General features: G+C 40.3%; 1 protein-coding gene across 3 annotated transcripts in view; it reads left to right on the forward strand.

The window, feature by feature from the left end:
- The window catches only part of LOC118258572 (GON-4-like protein), a 30,260-nt gene that overhangs the window by 9,486 nt on the left and 3,248 nt on the right, over positions 1–17,526 (forward strand). The window contains exons 11-30 of one of the 3 annotated variants that reach the window (XM_050715839.1): positions 309–410; positions 1,752–1,792; positions 2,097–2,200; positions 4,169–4,367; positions 5,065–5,151; positions 5,667–5,838; positions 6,032–6,176; positions 6,377–6,527; positions 7,154–7,270; positions 8,423–10,159; positions 10,737–10,980; positions 11,931–12,112; positions 12,645–12,842; positions 13,267–13,317; positions 13,404–13,547; positions 14,028–14,171; positions 14,471–14,590; positions 14,882–14,995; positions 15,474–15,681; positions 16,316–17,108. In XM_050715839.1, the coding sequence (XP_050571796.1) occupies positions 309–410; positions 1,752–1,792; positions 2,097–2,200; positions 4,169–4,367; positions 5,065–5,151; positions 5,667–5,838; positions 6,032–6,176; positions 6,377–6,527; positions 7,154–7,270; positions 8,423–10,159; positions 10,737–10,980; positions 11,931–12,112; positions 12,645–12,842; positions 13,267–13,317; positions 13,404–13,547; positions 14,028–14,171; positions 14,471–14,590; positions 14,882–14,995; positions 15,474–15,681; positions 16,316–17,108 (5,053 nt within the window). The remainder of the gene's footprint in view (positions 1–308; positions 411–1,751; positions 1,793–2,096; positions 2,201–4,168; positions 4,368–5,064; positions 5,152–5,666; positions 5,839–6,031; positions 6,177–6,376; positions 6,528–7,153; positions 7,271–8,422; positions 10,160–10,736; positions 10,981–11,930; positions 12,113–12,644; positions 12,843–13,266; positions 13,318–13,403; positions 13,548–14,027; positions 14,172–14,470; positions 14,591–14,881; positions 14,996–15,473; positions 15,682–16,315; positions 17,109–17,526) is intronic. The other 2 variants (XM_035567433.2, XM_035567434.2) reach the window with 2 other exon arrangements.

Raw genomic sequence — 17,526 nt, forward strand, 5'->3', positions numbered from 1 at the left:
AAACAAAAAATTGGAATACTCTTCCAATGTATTGCAATATTTCATTCTTTCTAATTTTAGCTGAAACTCAGGCCATACAGAACAAATCTAACTTTTCTAAATGGGAATGACTAAGAATAAAGGTGGTTAATAGCTTAGTTTGAAGAGGATGGACTTGATACTGCTTCCATAAAAATAAACAGTTAATTTCAAGCAGTAAACCTAGCTCTCTTTGTGTAAGATCAGGCAATAAACTAAGTGCTTCTCTTCCTGGCTACTGTTTGGTCTTGGGGCAGGGTAATGACGTTTCAAAACATGCTTCCTATTAGATGAATTAGATGATGATGATGACCCTGAGTACAACTTCCTGGAAGATCTGGATGAACCAGATACAGAAGACTTCAGAAACGATCGTGCGGTGAGAATTACCAGTAAGTCCTTTGGGAATCCCACTTCCTTTCTCGTTAGGATTAGTAATTTATTTTGAAAAGTGTTTTGTTGCAAAGGCTTTGCAGTGTAGGCTAATAAGTAAAAAAAAAATAGAATAAAAAACACACTTTGCATACTGAACACCTTTTCCATGCAGAACTGGCTTTCTGTGAATACATGAAAGTGTCTAGCCAGAGCTGCAGTGCTATCAGATGCATTTTACTGTATAGCAAAGAATGAAGAATAATTTTTAGATAGTGCAGTCTTTCATAAAGCTACAGCCAAATCAGAAAGTGAATGCCTGCCTTATGTTTTGAGTGTAATGAAATTTTCTTCAAGTCATTGCAATCTTTGAGTTACAGTTTAAAGAGCGTATCATTTATTGTGTTCTCAGTAAAGTGTATTTATTTTAGGTCTTACTGCAGATTAACTTCGTTTTAAAATTATCTTTTAATTCAGTTTTTCCAAAATATTTGTGATTAAAAACAGTCTCAACAGAAATTTTCTTGGGCCCAGCAATAAAAAGGGGTATAATATAATGTCATAAATATGGTATATGTCATAAATATGGTATAATATATATGATATAATAAAGCCAGCAGCGTGTCCTTGCTGCAAAGAAAGCTAATGGTATCTTGGGCTGCCTTAGGAGGAATGTTGCCAGTAGGTTGAGGGAGACGATCCTTTCCCTCTACTCAGCACCGGTGAGGCCACACCGAGAGTACAAGTTCCAGTTCTGGGCTCCCCATTACAAGAGAGACATGGATGTAGCAGGGAGAGTCCAACAAAGATGATTAAGGGTTCTAGAGCATCTCAGATGTGGGAAGGGCTGAGAGCTGGAGCTGTTCAGTCTAGAGGAGGATCGAGGGGGATCTCACCAATGTCTATAAATACCTGAAAGGAAGTGGGGGGGAGCGCAGGCTTGCTTGAGTGGTGCCCAACAACAGGACAAGAAGCAATGGGCACAAAGTGAAGAGCAGGAGGTTCAGTCTGAGCATCAGGAAACACTTTTACACTGTGCAGGTGACTGAGCCTTGGCACTGGATGCCCAGAGAGGCTGTGGCATCTCCGTCCTTGGAGATTTTTCAGAAGCAGCCTGGATGTTGCAAGTGGATATGGGTGACTCTGGTTGAGGAAGGCAGTTGGACCAGATGGAGCCAGAGGTCTCTTCCAACCTCAACCATTCTGTATATATCAGAGGCTGTTCCTTCTCGGACCTCTGTTTACAAGAGGAGGGTTACCCTTTGCAAGAGAGATTCCTTAACTGGCTTGAGATTATGACAGGATTGATGAATGTTTCTTGCAAAAGAAATCTTCATTTTTCTTTTTAATTTTACTTGCAGAAAAGGAAGTGAATGAACTGATGGAGGAGCTGTTTGAGACAGTAAGTGATGAATTGGGTATAGCACTAAAGAGTAATAGATCTTTCTCAGATCTGGCATGAGATCACTAAAGCCGTAAGGGGGGCCTTTGTAAATGTTCAGTGCTGAATATGTGCAAAGGGCTCTACCATAAAAGTGTAATTTTTACCATTTGGATGGAACTTACATAGGAACTTCCATAAATTCCTGTAGAGATGAATGTACGTGCTAAGAGGATCATCATGAGCTTTGTTAACTGAAGACACTTTGTAGTAAATGTACTTGTTGAGCTTTCTTTTTTCTGACTGTTACTACACATGTTGTCAGTTTCAGGATGAGATGGGTTTCTCAAACATGGAAGATGAAGGTCCAGAAGATGAAGATAATGTTACAGAATCACGGCCAAATTTTAATACACCACAGGCGCTTAGGTAGGATCATTTGATAGTTGTCATAAAACTAAATATTAATAATTCTCTTACGGTAAAAAGCCTTTGGTCACCTGCAGGTACTATGCCATCCCCTAGGGAGATAATGCCTTTTGAGAAAAGGCTACTGCTTTAAAGGCTATCATCCATTTTATCTGAAGGCTGTCCATATATAACCCCTTTATTACACTAATTCTTCTGGGAAAATGGCTTGGCAAGCTTTTAAGACATTTGCCTCAGCTGTTAAACAATAAAACAATAGTTATTGGAGCAGTATATTACCTGATTGACAACAACACAACGATTCAAAGCAATGGATAGAGACACTGGATACTGGGGTGTTGCTGCATATGTTGTTTGTGTATGTGATCAAAGCTGTGCATGTTCTGTGCAGAGAACATCCCAAGCTCAAAGCAATAGGTACTCTACCTCTCTAATTCTTGTGCTTTACAGTGTGGTGGTGGGTGTAGTGTTCTGAACTCCTTTCAAAGAGGTAATAGTTTTCTTGCCTTTTTTTGTTGTTGGGGGGGAGGGTTGATTGGTAAAGTTCAGTTACTGCCCTTACATTTTTTTGATTATAAGAGACTCCCGAGGAACTAGCTTGACCAAGCGTATCATCTTGTCTTTTAAGCAAATAACTTGAATATCATAGTAGCATTTCCAAAGGAAGAGAACTACATACAATTGCTGAGGCCTAGGTCTGAAACAACTATAAAATTCAGAAATTAACTTCTGATGATTTGTGATGTGGGTTATACTTGATGTAGCACCTCAGAGAGAAAAGACTTTAAAGCATTACTTTCTAGGTAATAATACAAGCTTATTTAAGAAATTACAAAAATTGTCTAAAGGTGAACTATGATAAGAATAGTGTCTCCTTATTTATGGGGCAGATCACCTCAAGATCAAGCTGTATCTGTTTGGGAAAGGAGCTAAAATGACGGCTGGAATTTCTTGATACTCTCTCTGGATGAGCAGTACCAGAGGAGAGCACAACAAATCTTAAACCAGCTACAGACTAAAAGCAGGGAAACTTCATGCTCTCTCTTACAATCTGTATGCACTTGTTTTTGGTGATGGCTAGTTTATTCTTACTTCTTTGGTATGCCATTCCTCCTAATTTTTTCTTCCCCAGTTTTATCTGTGTACAGGACTCTTTAAGTATGTTTTGTGGCAAAATACCTGTTTCCTGAGTTTGTTTTTATGATATCTTACATTAGGTGCATCTTGGAACAACTTCATTTATAATCGACTTTTGGCCTGTTACAAAAGTAAAGCTGTTAACTAACAAATCAGAATATTAACTGAATAACAAAACAAAATAAAATATGTATTTTAATTACACCATAAGGCCAGGGAGGATGCATGAAGTTAGTTTTGAAAAGAACAGAAATACGTACATCCTCTTTTCTGCTACAGAAGTAGCTTTTACTATCGTGTCATCAGATGTCCAGTGGAATAGTCTGCATAAAGCTAGGCAAAACCTTAAAAAAAAAAAAAAAATGGAGAAAAATAAAGGAAGAAGAAAAAGTAATAGCATTTGAGTCAGCATGTGATGTTTCTGGAGATAATTATGGTAACGTGCCACCTATAACACCTGGGGTTCGGACCTTGCCTGATGCTATAATTTAAATAGGGTTGGGTTTATTGTATTATAGATTACGTTAGCTCCTGGCTGCTCTGGAGTGTGTCTGAGCACTTGAGTACAACAAACGTGGAGCACTACTGAGAACAGTGAACAAGAGTGTTAGCTGTGCTTGGAATAGAGGTTAAGTGGAATAATTTTGGCATTGCATCCCAAAACTAAAACAGTGTTACGGGGATGTACAGTTTAAGAACTACTCTCTCCATGCTACTCAAAACTTTGACAGAATATTTCAACTTGAAAAAAAAAGTAAAATATTCTAATAGAATAGGAATGGTCATTAGGTCCTATGCTTTTTATATTTTGGTCTGCCTGGTCTCAAACAGATTTGAAGAGCCTCTGGCCAATTTACTGAATGAACAACACCGGACAGTGAAGGAACAACTTGAGCAGTTGAGAATGAAAAAGTCTTCTATCAAGCCACCACAAGAGATAGAGAAATCAAAACCTCACAATGAGAAGCCTCTCCAAAGCCTTGTTCTCGACTGTACGCAAAGAAAAAGGCTCCAGCAGCAAATGCAGCAGGTAATAAAATATTATCAATATTATATTTGGGCTATGGAATATTCACTGTATGCTGCTGCAGCAGGGGAAAGGGGGAAGCCAGTGGTACAGCAAGCACTTTGGCTTGCTGTTTCATTTTAGAAATTAATTGAAAAAGCTACAATTAAGTATAGTTACCCAATACAGTGTCTTGTCATGGTGTGTAGCAGCAAGGAAAGGACACAAATCTCTCAAATGCAAGCTAAAGAAAAAGATCTTGGGTTATACATGTAAAGCAAATTACCTTTTTAATCTTTCAGCTGCAAAGCAAGGCGTATGTTGTTTGAACATGTGCACATAGGGATTGCTGAAGTCATTCTTTCTGAAGAAACACTTGAGTATTTTATTAGAAAAAAAATCCTTTCTGTATTGCTCATTATGGTGTGAGATTTTGTATAAAAGCTAGGAATGTGCCCTAAGACTTAAACAGGTGATGTGTTCCAACTCTGTGGAATAGAAACTATAATATCAGAAGTAATTTTTTATGCTGCCTATTTGTATTCAAGTTTCCCCTCAGTTTTCTATTGTTGAAAGGATTTCTTTTGAAGTCAGATTGTTTTTTTTTTTTTTTTTTTGTGGTGCTTGGGAGATGTTTCTTGAACCTTTATACTTAAGCTTTCCAGTTTCTTGTGTTACTGATACGCTGACAATCCCTATTTGTCTGATTTTATTCTTCAAGCATGTTCAGCTTCTGACTCAAATCCATCTTCTTGCAAGTTCCAACCCTGCTTTAAGTTCAGAGGCCAGTACCACTAGGATGTTTTTGGTAAGGATATGTCTTTAAAAAGAGCTACACAAGCTTTAATGATTTCTGGTCACTGGTGATATTTAGAGAGCTTAATTTGTTTAATTGATCCCATGCAACTGAGAGAGACTACCACTAAACAAGACAATGGTGTTAGCCTCCTGTTAGCATGCTCAGTACTTGAAGAAATAAATCACGTTTTGCTGATTAATAACAGTGCTTTGAAGTGGCATATCTTTGTAGTTTTCTACTGTTTGCTTGGAAACACTGAAAACAAAGTTCAAAAACTTCTGTAATTAGTGAACATTCTGTGATCTTGATAGATTCCAGAAAGTTGGTGAATTAATATGATCAGACAAAAGTAAGTATTAAAAAAATAAGGAGATTATTCATAGATTTAGAGGTCAAAAATAAGACAGAAGATATCTGTAGTGATGTATTTTTAAGCCTGTGACTTCACCAGCTTTTACAGGTCGCATTATTGCGTTTACATATGTGTTCTTAACCTTTTATCTTTTTTCTGTCTGACTTTGTAGAGTGAGCTTGGTAACTTTGCTCGAAGCTCTACACTGCTTCGTCAGTCATTCTATCCTAAATTTCAAACAATGTTCCAGCCGTGTAACTTGAAGGGAGCACTGCAGCTCATTGAAGATTTTCATGCCCAAGTTCAAGTTGACTGGAGCCCTCGCAAAGCTGTGAAGAAGAGTGGTATGTATACTTTTACTTTTTCCTGATCTAAATTTAAGCAGAAACTAAATAACATGCAAATTCTAAAAACCATGGAGGAAGTAGCATTTTCTGCAGCGAAGGGAATAAAAGAAAGTGTTTTCGAGAAGTCAGTAGTGAATAACAGTATTTGCCCATGCCTGTATCTATCCTCATCTGTTCATTCTTTACACAGCCAATGAATTTCCATGTTTGCCAAAGCAAGTGGCATGGATTTTGGCAACAAGGAGAGTCTTTATGTATCCAGAGTTATTGCCAATATGTTCGTTGAAAGCAAACCCTCCCCGGGACAAGATTATCTTCACAAAAGCAGAGGACAAGTAGGTGCTTAGAATTGCTGAATAACACGCACACCAATGAACTTCCTTTTATATGGGAAAGTTTCAGGATGCAGTCTTTAAGAATATCTGTCTGTTGTGGAACAGCACATACAAATAGCAATCTGAAGTACTGTCTAAAAGACTGCTTTTTTTTTTATTTTTCTTTTCTTTTTTTTTTCCCCCTCTCTTTATTTCTTCAGTTTATTAGCTTTAGGTTTGAAACATTTTGAAGGGACAGAGTTTCCAAAGCCTTTGATCAGCAAATATCTCTTGCCAACAAAAACTGCCCACCAGCTGACAGTGCGAATCAAGAATCTCAATATGAATCGAGCCCCTGATAATATCATCAGAGTAAGTGATGCATTCAGATTATGGATTGGTATTTTTCACATTTGTCTATCTGGTTCATATTTGTCATAAAAAAAGAGATGTGCTGTTTGTTCCGAGGACCTTTTTGTACATGTGCTGATGCTTTCTTAAAGGAAAATGTGATCCTTCCATTAAGGGTGACAATTTCCTCAAAATGACCATATGATTTTTACTTTGCAAGTATTTTAATTAATATTTTGACAGCCTAGAGCCTAATCTAATCTAATCCAGAGCCTAATTGCAAACAGTCCTGGTACAGCTGTAGCTTCAGTAATCCAGACAAATTTGTATAAATAAATTTTAAATAGCAAAACATAAATGAAAGTAAACGTAACCATATAGTCAAGCTATAGGTCCAACAGGCCAAATATCCTCTCCCATAACTAATGGCCAGTGCTGAAAAGAGAATAAGAAACAGAAACTTAAAGCTAGTACACGTGCACAACTGCTAGAACTTGGTGCTTTTTTCTGAGAGAAACCAAGATGGCAGCGAGCGTTCATATGAACACTTTTACAGAGCACAATTCTTAGCCTACATCCCAGCAGTTCTTGGACAGGTGTTCTGACCATGGTTGTCTTGCCTTGCATTCTCTCCTCTCTCCACACAGTACTATAAAAAGACAAAGCAGTTGCCCGTTCTGTTCAAGTGCTGTGAGGAAATCCAGCCTAGTGAGTGGAAACCACCTGTGGAGAGAGAAGAACATCGCCTGCCATTTTGGCTAAAGGTACAGTTTCTGCTGTTTCTTCATCCAGCATAGCTTTGTTTATTTCTTTCTTTTTCTTCTTACAGTATAGGTTCAGAATGAGTTGTTTGGGTAGGTTACAGCTCTGAAGTCAAAAAGTAGTCTGATTGTATTGCAGGGGAGCCTGTGTTATCTTGGCTCTAGGTAGTAAATCTATCAAGAGCAGCACTTAGCAGCGTGAAGTCTACACTGCTCCTGGTGTGTCTGCCCAGCTGCAGTATGGAGCTGAAGTTGTTGTGGATTTTCTTTGCTTTTTGGCACATCCTTGTACACGATACATGGGCATATTTCTAATGACTGTTTCGATGTGTTTATTTTTTAATTTGACTTCATCAATTTGTTAATTGGCATAGTCTGACCCTTGCCTTACGCATTATGGTTAGTGGTGTTGCTGTCTTTCCCACTGTTATAGCCAGGAGAAAGCGTTTGTTCTTCCTCCTTAAAACCTAACCTTTTAAGAGGAAAGAAGAAATCTGTGGTTTTTTTTTTCACAGAATCACAGAATTGTAGGGTTTGGAAGAGACCTCGAGAGATCATCAAGTCCAACCCCCCTGCCAAAGCAGGTTCCTTAGAGCAGGCTGCCCAGGTAGGCGTCCAGACGGGCCTTGAATATCTCCAGAGGAGGAGACTCCACAACCTCCCTGGGCAGCCTGTTCCAGTGCTCCGTCACCCTTTTTGTGTTTTTCTTTGTAAGATGATGTTCACCTGCAGTGTGGCTGTTATTATACCCAAATGTCTCACACTTCCTAAGGATTCTTTCTCTGAGATTCCTTGCACAGTGAAGACTAAGTTGTAGGCATAGTGACTGCACTGAGGGTCACTCAGTGAGGTCTGTGTCTGAGGAAAAAATGAGATGCCCTAAAATCTAGTTCTCTTAATGGCACTGTTACAGTGAAGCTTCCCTCCCCCAGCCTTGTATTTACCGAAGGAACGCTTACAAAGCAATTTGGTTCTGTTGTTTCTTTTAGGCACTTGGATTCCTTTGAAGGCTCTGGAGTAAAACTTGGGAATGTTAAACAGTAAATAAAAAAATTGCTTTACTTTCAGAAGCAAGTTACTGCCTTTCTTCTGCAGTGCTGTTTGAAGGTAGGCAGAAGCTGTGGATTGGACTAAAAACTCTCTTATTTCCTTTAGGCAAGTTTGCCCTCCATTCAGGGGGAATTGAAGCAATTAGCAGAAGATGCGAGGGAGATGCCAGGTTCACCTGATGAAGAATCTGTCTTTTTGGGCACAGAAAAGGAAACTTCAGACACAGAATATGATGAAAAATACCCTCTACTCATGCCAAAGGGACTAGTACTGACCTTAAAGCCTCTTGCCAATCGATTCTCTAGGAGAGCATGGAGAAGACAGAGGTCTTCAGCTCTGAAGCCTGTCCTCATTCGACCAAGTCCTTGTCTGCAGCCCATTTCCAACGCTATTAACATTCAGAAAACCATGAAGTTATCCCAGTCAGAGGCTCCACCCAGCAAAGTTATGGTTCAGATTCCTCGGTTAATCCAACCAGCTACGGTTATGCAGACAGTGCCAGGAGTGCAGCCTTTGAATGTTCCAGCAGTGGTGGGAAGTGGGGATGGCTTGGAATTTCAGAATGTGCTCTCTGCTTCACATCCAGACTCCAGGCAAGCTTTCTCAGCTGCTGTACCACCAGCATTAGTGTCTTCAAATCCAATAACTTTTCAGCCAAAATTAATGTTACCAGCTTTGGCTGGAGCAAAAATACGCAAACCTTGTGTTCGCAAGGGATATCAGAAGAAAAAAGGGACAAAATCTGCCCCACTGATAAAGACTTCGCCTTTGATCCAGCCATCTCCAGTCATCCTTACTGTACCTGCTACCACAGTGAAAGTGGTTAATATAGGCAATGGTTGCAACATGATTCAGCCCATAAATACAACTGTTGGGAGAGGCACTCAGGCTATTCCAGTTACAACCTTGTTGGTAAATCCATCCACTTTCCCATGTCCATTAAATCAGCCTCTAGTGACTTCTTCAATTCCTTCATTGATAGTTTCTCCTAACCCTGTTGGTCTTTCTGCATCTTCCGTTGGTGAAAATGAAGAACAACTGAATCTGGTTCCTTCGTGCCCTGCTGGAAACAGCAAAAATTCCTACCCCACGGTGGAGCCCAAGGCTGAACCCCAGGAGTTGTATGCTACATGCTCAGCTGTCTCCCCCAAGAAGGAATGTAGTACAAATCCTGCCACTTCAAATAATGGCAGTCAGGAGATGGTAAATAAGAATGACTGCTGTAGCTGGGCAGTGGTAGAAGGACAAGAGAATGCTTCAGAGCCATTGTCTGTGGACCTTTTGCCTCATCTAGAAGATCCAGATGAAACGGTGAAAATTGAGCCTGAAGATTCAAACGATGCTATCAAGGAAGTAAATCCAGTACCGAAGAGGGATCTTCTGTGTGCTGAGGTGAAGGAGGAATTCATGCTGGGTCTTGGCCAGGAGCTGAACATGGAGGCCTGCTCATGTCCAAATGAGCTGAAAGAAATTAAAAAGGAGCACGCTGTGTGTGAAGAGAAAGGAGAAGAAGAAAGACGGGCTTTGCAGTCATCTCCCCATGATGAACAGCAGGTAGATGCAGGTGGTGTTACTGGACCACAAGTAAGCAGCGAGTCTCCAAAGAATCATTCATACACAGTGGATCTCGAAGCAGAATTTAGTAGCCCACTAGGAAGACCAGAAGATTCATCCAGTATGGACGGCCAGTCTGTTGGGACACCAGCTGGCCCTGAAGCTGGAGGAGAGAGAGAAGGACAAGAGGAAGAAGACGACGATGACTTCGATGATTTCACACAAGATGAGGACGAAGAAATGTCATCAGCCTCAGAAGAATCTATTCTTTCAGTGCCAGAACTTCAGGTAAAAGCAAAGATTTAAAAAATTGCTAATAATTTGTGTGCTGAAACACCTTAGTGACGTAAGGGCAAATCACAATTTGATTCCAATTGGAAAGCTGGACTGTTAACCACGTATTATCATGATATTTGTGCTGGTTTTGGAGAAACTGGACACCACGTATTTCTGAGATGTTAAGTCTAAGTGAAAGGAATGTCTTGCAAAATTCCAGATTTAAATTCTGCTCATCTGTAAGGACTTTCTCAACTGAAGCTGTTCATTAATAAGAAATACTTTAACTGCGTTAATTTCCAAGACACAATTCCACCAAGCCTTTAAGAGATTAAGACCATTAAGGAATCCTTTCTAACTTAAGGCTTTTTTACATGTTCAATTCTGAGTTGAAGTTTGTGTGTGATACAAAAATGGGCAGTTCTGGTTCTTGTGGAATTCTGTCACTTTACTAGAACCCTCTGGTCAGATATTGATCTGTGGTGGTGTTCAGCACTGTTAGGATTATAATGGAGTGAGCTAGTTGCTGAATGATGTTCAAAGAAACACTAAAAGAAAATAATGTGGATTTTTGTTGTTCCTTTCAAAGGAGACAATGGAAAAACTTACTTGGCTTGCAACAGAGAGACGCCTAAGCCAAGAAGGAGATTCTGAAGAAGAGAATTCCCAGGAAGAGAACTCTGAGCCGGAGGAGGAGGAGGAGGAGGAAGGGGAAGGAATAGAGAGTTTACAGAAAGATGATGAAGTTTGTGGAGACGTGTCAGAAGAACCTAAATCAGCTTTCACATTGACAAAGATGGCCCCACAGGTGGAAGCCCACAGAATACCACCAGGTAAGTTTTGTTAGCTTCTTTTGATGCAGGGTACAGGGAACTGCTGCCTGCATTAAAAGCAAAACCATAGGGAAACTCCATCTGGGTTTAATTTCACTTAGCATTTCTGAGCTTAGTATTGCTTTCCATCTGAAAATTTTATAACAAACTTAATTCTGTAAGAATGGCTCTTAACATAGAAACCCTTGCATATGGCAGCTAAGCATCTTCAGTTCTTTATAATGTATATATGCTTTAGGAATTTGCAGACAGGAGACTTGTGCCTTGTGTCAACTAATACCCCAAATCAATACAAGAACAAGATTAAATAGTCATACTTTTAAGTTGAATTTTGTGTTATAATGTCATGTTGGGAACAGTCAAGGAAACAAAATAATGCCTTTACAGAATATAGCAACCAGTAGGTGAATTTAAACAGGGATCTGAGGTTGACCCAGTAGACCAGAAGATTCCCAAGATTAAAGACACAAAAATCTCAAGGTAGCAAATCTTTGTGTGGTATTTCATTCCATATTACCTAACGCCAGTTAGTTATCTGTGATGTTAACTGTATTTGTGCAAGTAATAAGCCAGAAGAGTAATTTGCAAGTGTTAAGTCCAGCTCTGCTGCTCATATCACATCTGCAGTTTTGCCCCTGGTATTCACTAGATTTACCTACTGGTTTTTTAGCAGACTGCTAGCTGAGTAGCAGCTAGGGTCAAAGATGGGTTTCTTGATGTATCCAGAGACTTTCCTCATCAGTTGCTGTAAGCAGCCAATTTTAAATGTTAGCCAGCCTGACTAGTAAGAGGTATTTTGCTCATACACATACAAGAGGATGTAAACAGTTAACTCATCGCTAAGTCTGAAAACCTACTTCTCTATCGTAATGTTGGTCTAGAGGAGTAGTTGTCTACCAGCCCAGAGAATGCGTAAGTGCATGTACTTTGTGCTTTGTGCTTCTTCACAGGAGAGAATGTGAAAGCCCCTGGGAAAAGCAGGAGTTCCCACAGAGCCAGAAATAAGAGGGGACGGACTCGTGCCAGCAAAGACACGTCAAAGCTGCTCCTCTTGTATGATGAAGACATCCTGGAGAGAGATCCCCTGCGGGAACAGAAAGATCTGGCATTTGCACAAGCCTATCTAACCAGAGTAAGCCAGACCAATAAGTAACCCAGAAACAGGAATGTCACACACTGTGAATCCTCACAGTTCCCACCTGAGCCACATAACTGCCATTTCTAACTGCAGTTAGAAACTAACTAACGGTTCTGTCTAGGATGGAGTTACCTTTCTTCTTAGCACCCCATTTGGTGGTACTTCACTTACTGAATTGTCTTTATCTTGACCCGTGAGATTTCTTGCTTTTGCTCTTCCTATTCTCTTCCCTGTCCTCTTTTGGGGAGGCAGGGAGAGAGTGAGAGGCTGTGGGGATGTTTAGCTGCTGCCTGGGGTCAGTCCACAACACTGGGTCAGTTTTAATTTCAGAATTTCTTGGGTCTTGAATTTGGTTCTTTTCTCTCTTGTGAGCAATCTGCATTTATCTTTAAGGAAGAGATTTTCTTGGCCCACTAAAACTGGAAGCATTATATGAATGCTGGGTAACAAGTGATCAGAGATTCCCAGATTAATTTATTTTCTTCCTGAATGTTAGGCAGTCCTATAAAGGTCTTGTTCTTTGCAGGTGCGTGAAGCATTGCAGCATGTTCCTGGAAAGTATGAAGACTTCCTTCGTGTTATCTATGAATTTGAGATTAGCATGGATAAGCGAACAGCTGTGGATCTCTATTTCACTTTACAGAAACTGTTGCATGACTGGCCACAGTTGCTCACAGATTTCGCTGCTTTCCTTTTACCAGAACAAGCTTTGGAGTGTGGACTGGTAGGTAGAATGAAAGAAGCAGACCAGAATTTAAGCAGACAATGACAATGCTTGTGGGAATGAAAGAATGAGGAAATTTTCCTAGGGCAAGGAAAAACAGGGTAAATCAGTTGCTTACCTTCTGTTTTATTAGTTGGAATTGGAAAGTCTAGTGTCTGTTATAAAACTCAGATACGACTGTGGGGAATCAGCCTTTCCAAGTTGCATCCTAGAACCTGACTGCAGAGAGGCAACGTGCAGCAAGTGGGATGGTTCCCTTGTCTCAGAAATCAGCCTTCCACTTTTTAAGATGCAGGCTTTCGCCCGTTACATTCCTTCTGAATTTTCCTGTCTTTAGTGCATGTGGTTGAAGTAAAATTTTACAGCTCATGGAAGTATTGATATACAAAATGCTATTTATTTCTCAACTTCCACCTCTTCTCAGTTTTGCAGTGTGTATCCATACAAATGGAAAACAAATGGCAAAAGAGGAGAGGTATTTTAATAGTTTGTTTAAGCCAACTAAAGATACTTGGAAGTACATTTTTGGATGTGAGGGGTGAATCTTTTTCTTTTGATCAGTTTGAAGAGCAGCAAGCATTTGAAAAAAGCCGGAAGTTCCTCAGGCAACTGGAGATTTGTTTTGCTGAAAATCCTGCCCACCATCAAAAGATCATCAAAGTTCTGCAGAGTTGTGTGGACTGCCTTCCGCAGGAGATTGCAGAGGTAATGAGGGTTCCAGGTACCTCCTTTCTCTCATAAGTCCTGAGAACACAATAAGCTAGCTTGCTTCACTGTTCCCATGTGCTGCTCTTTGGGATCATGAGCATTTACCAAGTCTGATCTCCCTCCATGGGGTGTGGTAGAGAATCGAAACTGCCCTCCTCAACAGGCTTTACAATTAACTTGCCTGCCTGAGTCTCCTCTCTCCTACCTCCACCTTGCTTTTATCACCTTGCCAGTGACATTTTAGCTTAGTGCCTTCTGCAGAGTCTGCCTAGAGTTTTGGAGGGATTTTTTTTTTGCTAATTTGATAGCTGAATATGGAATGATCTCAAAATATTCATGAGGTAGTAACAATGCAAGTATACAATTCCATGCTGGAGTTATAATAAGCCTTGATGTTCTGCTTGCCCTAAGAAATCCTTCTAAGAATGTGATGACATGGAATGAAATGCTTGTTTTCTCTGGATTTCTTTCTTTCAGCTGAAGACACAGGTGTGGCAACTGTTGAAAGGACACGACCACTTGCAGGATGAGTTCTCAGTTTTCTTTGATCACTTACGTCCCTCGGCCAACCGCATGGGAGATTTTGAGGAAATCAACTGGACAGAAGAGAAGGAATATGAGGTGGAGGAATCTTTTTGCAAGACCAGAAAAGATAAAAGCAGAGATAATAGAAATGTTTCAACTTGAAGGACTCAAATCGTGGCTGCATCTCCAGAGTGACTGAAATAGCAGGGTGGGATAGCTGTTGGTGGACTGGAGCAAACTTCTCAAATGTCTTTACAGCATTTATGTCTCTTCTAACATAGTTGAACTGGTGGTGCACTGGAACTGAGCTCAATACTCAGAAATTCATGGGGAAAATGAAGTTTGGTCTTGTGAAGAGCTATCACGATAAGCAATTTTTGTTTTGTTTTTTTTAGTTTGATGGGTTTGAAGAGGTGTCTTTGCCAGATGTAGAAGAAGAGGATGAACCACCCAAGATGCACACAGCCTCAAAAAATAAGAAACGTAAAGAGATCGGAGGCCAGAACAATGACAAGGTGGGCCTGGGATATCTCACTAGTCCACGTATTTGGACTCTACGCAAACACATGTCTGTGAGGATAAATGTCTGTATAGAGACATGACAATAGCCTATAAAGATTTTAAGAAAGGGAATGAAATGTTTCCATTGTGCTTTGCTTGCTAGCAGCGTAATTGTTTTAGTTCTCTCAGGGTACACGCAGAGTGCTACTCCAGCCCTTCCTTGACTCCCTTTGGGGTCAGCCTTGCCCTGACTGTCATCTTTGTGTACCGTGCACATTTATCAGCTGGAGTCTGTCTGTTTCCAGGAGGTCGAGTGGGTAGATGGGATGAAGGAATGTTCATGTTCCTGCCATGAAGGGAGTATCGACCTCAAGCTAAAGAAAAGCAAAAGGAGGACCTGCAGCCATTGCAGTAGTAAGGTTAGTTGATAGGCCAAGTCATTGGAGTGGTGAGTGAGCAGAATAGTTCTGTCAAGAGTCCCACTGTTTTTTTGTGGTGATCTGTTAAGCCTGGGACCTCCTGTCTCTGTAATGTGTTGGGGAAGAAAATAAAAGATAACCAATAGTGTTGTCTTCTTTGTAGCCTTGACTGCCCTACCTGGCCTTCTCTCGTCTATCTCCTTCTCGCTTTCTGTAGCCCTTCCTTGCTGTGCTAAATAGTGTCAATTCTGACGTTCCTTTGAGTTAAAAATAAGATTATATATTTTTTTGGTGGAAGATGCTTGTGTGGCCACTATACGGAGAGAACTCTACCTATTCCTAATAATAAAGATTCAGCTTCCTAAATGCAAACATATTGCCAAATTGAAGGCTTAGTTAGAGTCAAGTAATGCTTTGGAAGAAAGGCTGAGGTGTTAGGTCTGTGTCTATAATTACATGCCTATATATTGGTTTGCAGGTGTGTGAAAACAAGTTTTATAAAAATAAAGATTCTCAAGAACTGACTGCTTCCCTTGTTCAACAAGAATCAAGTCCTCAGCCTGAAGGGAAGGATTCTGGAATGTCTAAGGAACCTGCAGAAGAAAGCTTAGAAAACAGAGATGAGGGAGAGGATGTCCAGCGCAGAACAAAAACCGTATCTAGGAAAGTGGACTCTCTCACATCAGGTATGTGAAAGTCTCGTGCGCAGGCAGCTACTATCATTTTTGTCCAAACTGGTTCCCACAAGTGAAAATAAGTATAGAACTTCCTAACAGAGATTCATTGAGATAATAACTTCTAATATTTCTTTCATTTTTTCCTTGTCTTCATCCATTCTAGATGCTTTAAACATGCATATATCCAGAACATTGAAAAAAGCTTTCCTGACCAGAGAAATACTCTACAGTTTTTAGAATTACTGGTACATTTAAGCTTCTGTTGCCAGCGTATTAATCTTATCCCCAGTACTACCTGTCCATGATAGTTTTTATTTATTTTTTTGCTAGTTTTCATGTTAGTACAACTCAAAATAAGAGAATTTTGTTCTGGGCTGCGTACTTAAGCTTTCATGTGCTCATCATTTCCCCTTACCTGGTTGTAGTAAGCCACAAAGGTGAATAAAATTGATTGCAGAGTGCATTCTTTGAAGTACAGGATGTGTAAACTGCAGCTAGAATTACAAAGCTGCTCCCAGACTGTGTTCTCATTTACAGCATTATCCCCTAGAATCCAAAAATCTCTTTAAAATGAGTAAATTAAACTTCTGGAAGTTTTTTTCTTACTAACAGCTAGTCTGAACTTGTATGGGTTTCTTACCAGGATCTCCCCTGGAAGGAGGAATTGTCTGTGGCAGACATATATCTTCAGAAAAAGCAGCATTGCCTGATAATCAGGTTCAAGAAGCAGGCGTCAGTGCCGTTGTGAATACCACAAAAGACAGCCATTCTTTTATCACTGGCCCTGGATGCACTCACCTACAAAAAGCTACTGAAAACCTACCTCAAGAAACCAAAGGCAGCCCTTGCACTGCAAGAAGCGTTAGTGAGGGACTAAACCAACAACATCAAGGAAATGCAAATGCTTCCCTTGGGTTGAGCAGAGATCTGCTGTTGTCTTCTCATTCTGCTACAATGAAAGGTTTAACTGGACCTAGTTCCTTTTCTGGAAACAGTTTGTATCAGACTGAAGGGCTTCACTCTGAATCAGCAGACAAGTATGCCATCTTTGGTCATTCTTCAAAGTTAAGTGCAAGAGAATTTGAAGTACCACCTTTGCCTCTGGAAGGAAAATCTGAAGCAAAGCAAGGCTGGATAATGCCAGATAGAAAGCCAGTACTGGGTAAGAGCTGCTGCTCACAGTCCCCCAATAATTGTGTTTCAGAAGCAGATGATACGAGCTGCATTGGAAGTTTTCCTGAGAACAGGTTAAAGTCAAATGCAAACAACTGCTTCCAGGTGCATCAGCATTCTGAGGAGCTAGAGTATAGAGTGGTTACTGCCTCCCTGGGGCAGAAGGAAGAGGAGCAGCAACAGCAGCGAGTCACAGAAGCAACCGTGTGTGCCAAGAACAGCAAAGTCAGCTCCACAGGGGAGAAGGTTGTCCTCTGGACCAGGTATATCTGCCTTAACTGCACCTTACAACTTCACTGCGTTCAGCGTTTGGCTTTGTTTGGCGTTCAAAGTTTGGCTTTGATATTTATAGAGAGTTCTTTATTTTCATCTTTCTCCCATTTTCTAATGTCTTCTGCAGCTTCCCTTTGAATATTCTTGCCTTGTTTCCTCTAACCACAGTCCATCATAAGTGCCATCTTGGTCCAATCAGAAGTATAGCCTGCTTGTGGCAGTGTAATTATTGTAATACTCCAGGCTAGGAAAGAAACCTATTTTCCCACAAAAAGCTTATGAGAAAAATATAAACAGGCTAAATGTGGCTCTGCTTAGAGATGTGTCTTGTAAGTGGTGGTAGTAGTAGTAAATGAACAGGTCTGCTGGACTTGTTCCATGATGAAGTTTTTAAGTTTGATCTAAGGA

Source organism: Cygnus atratus, chromosome 28, assembly GCF_013377495.2.
Source record: "Cygnus atratus isolate AKBS03 ecotype Queensland, Australia chromosome 28, CAtr_DNAZoo_HiC_assembly, whole genome shotgun sequence".
Lineage (NCBI taxonomy): Eukaryota > Metazoa > Chordata > Aves > Anseriformes > Anatidae > Cygnus > Cygnus atratus.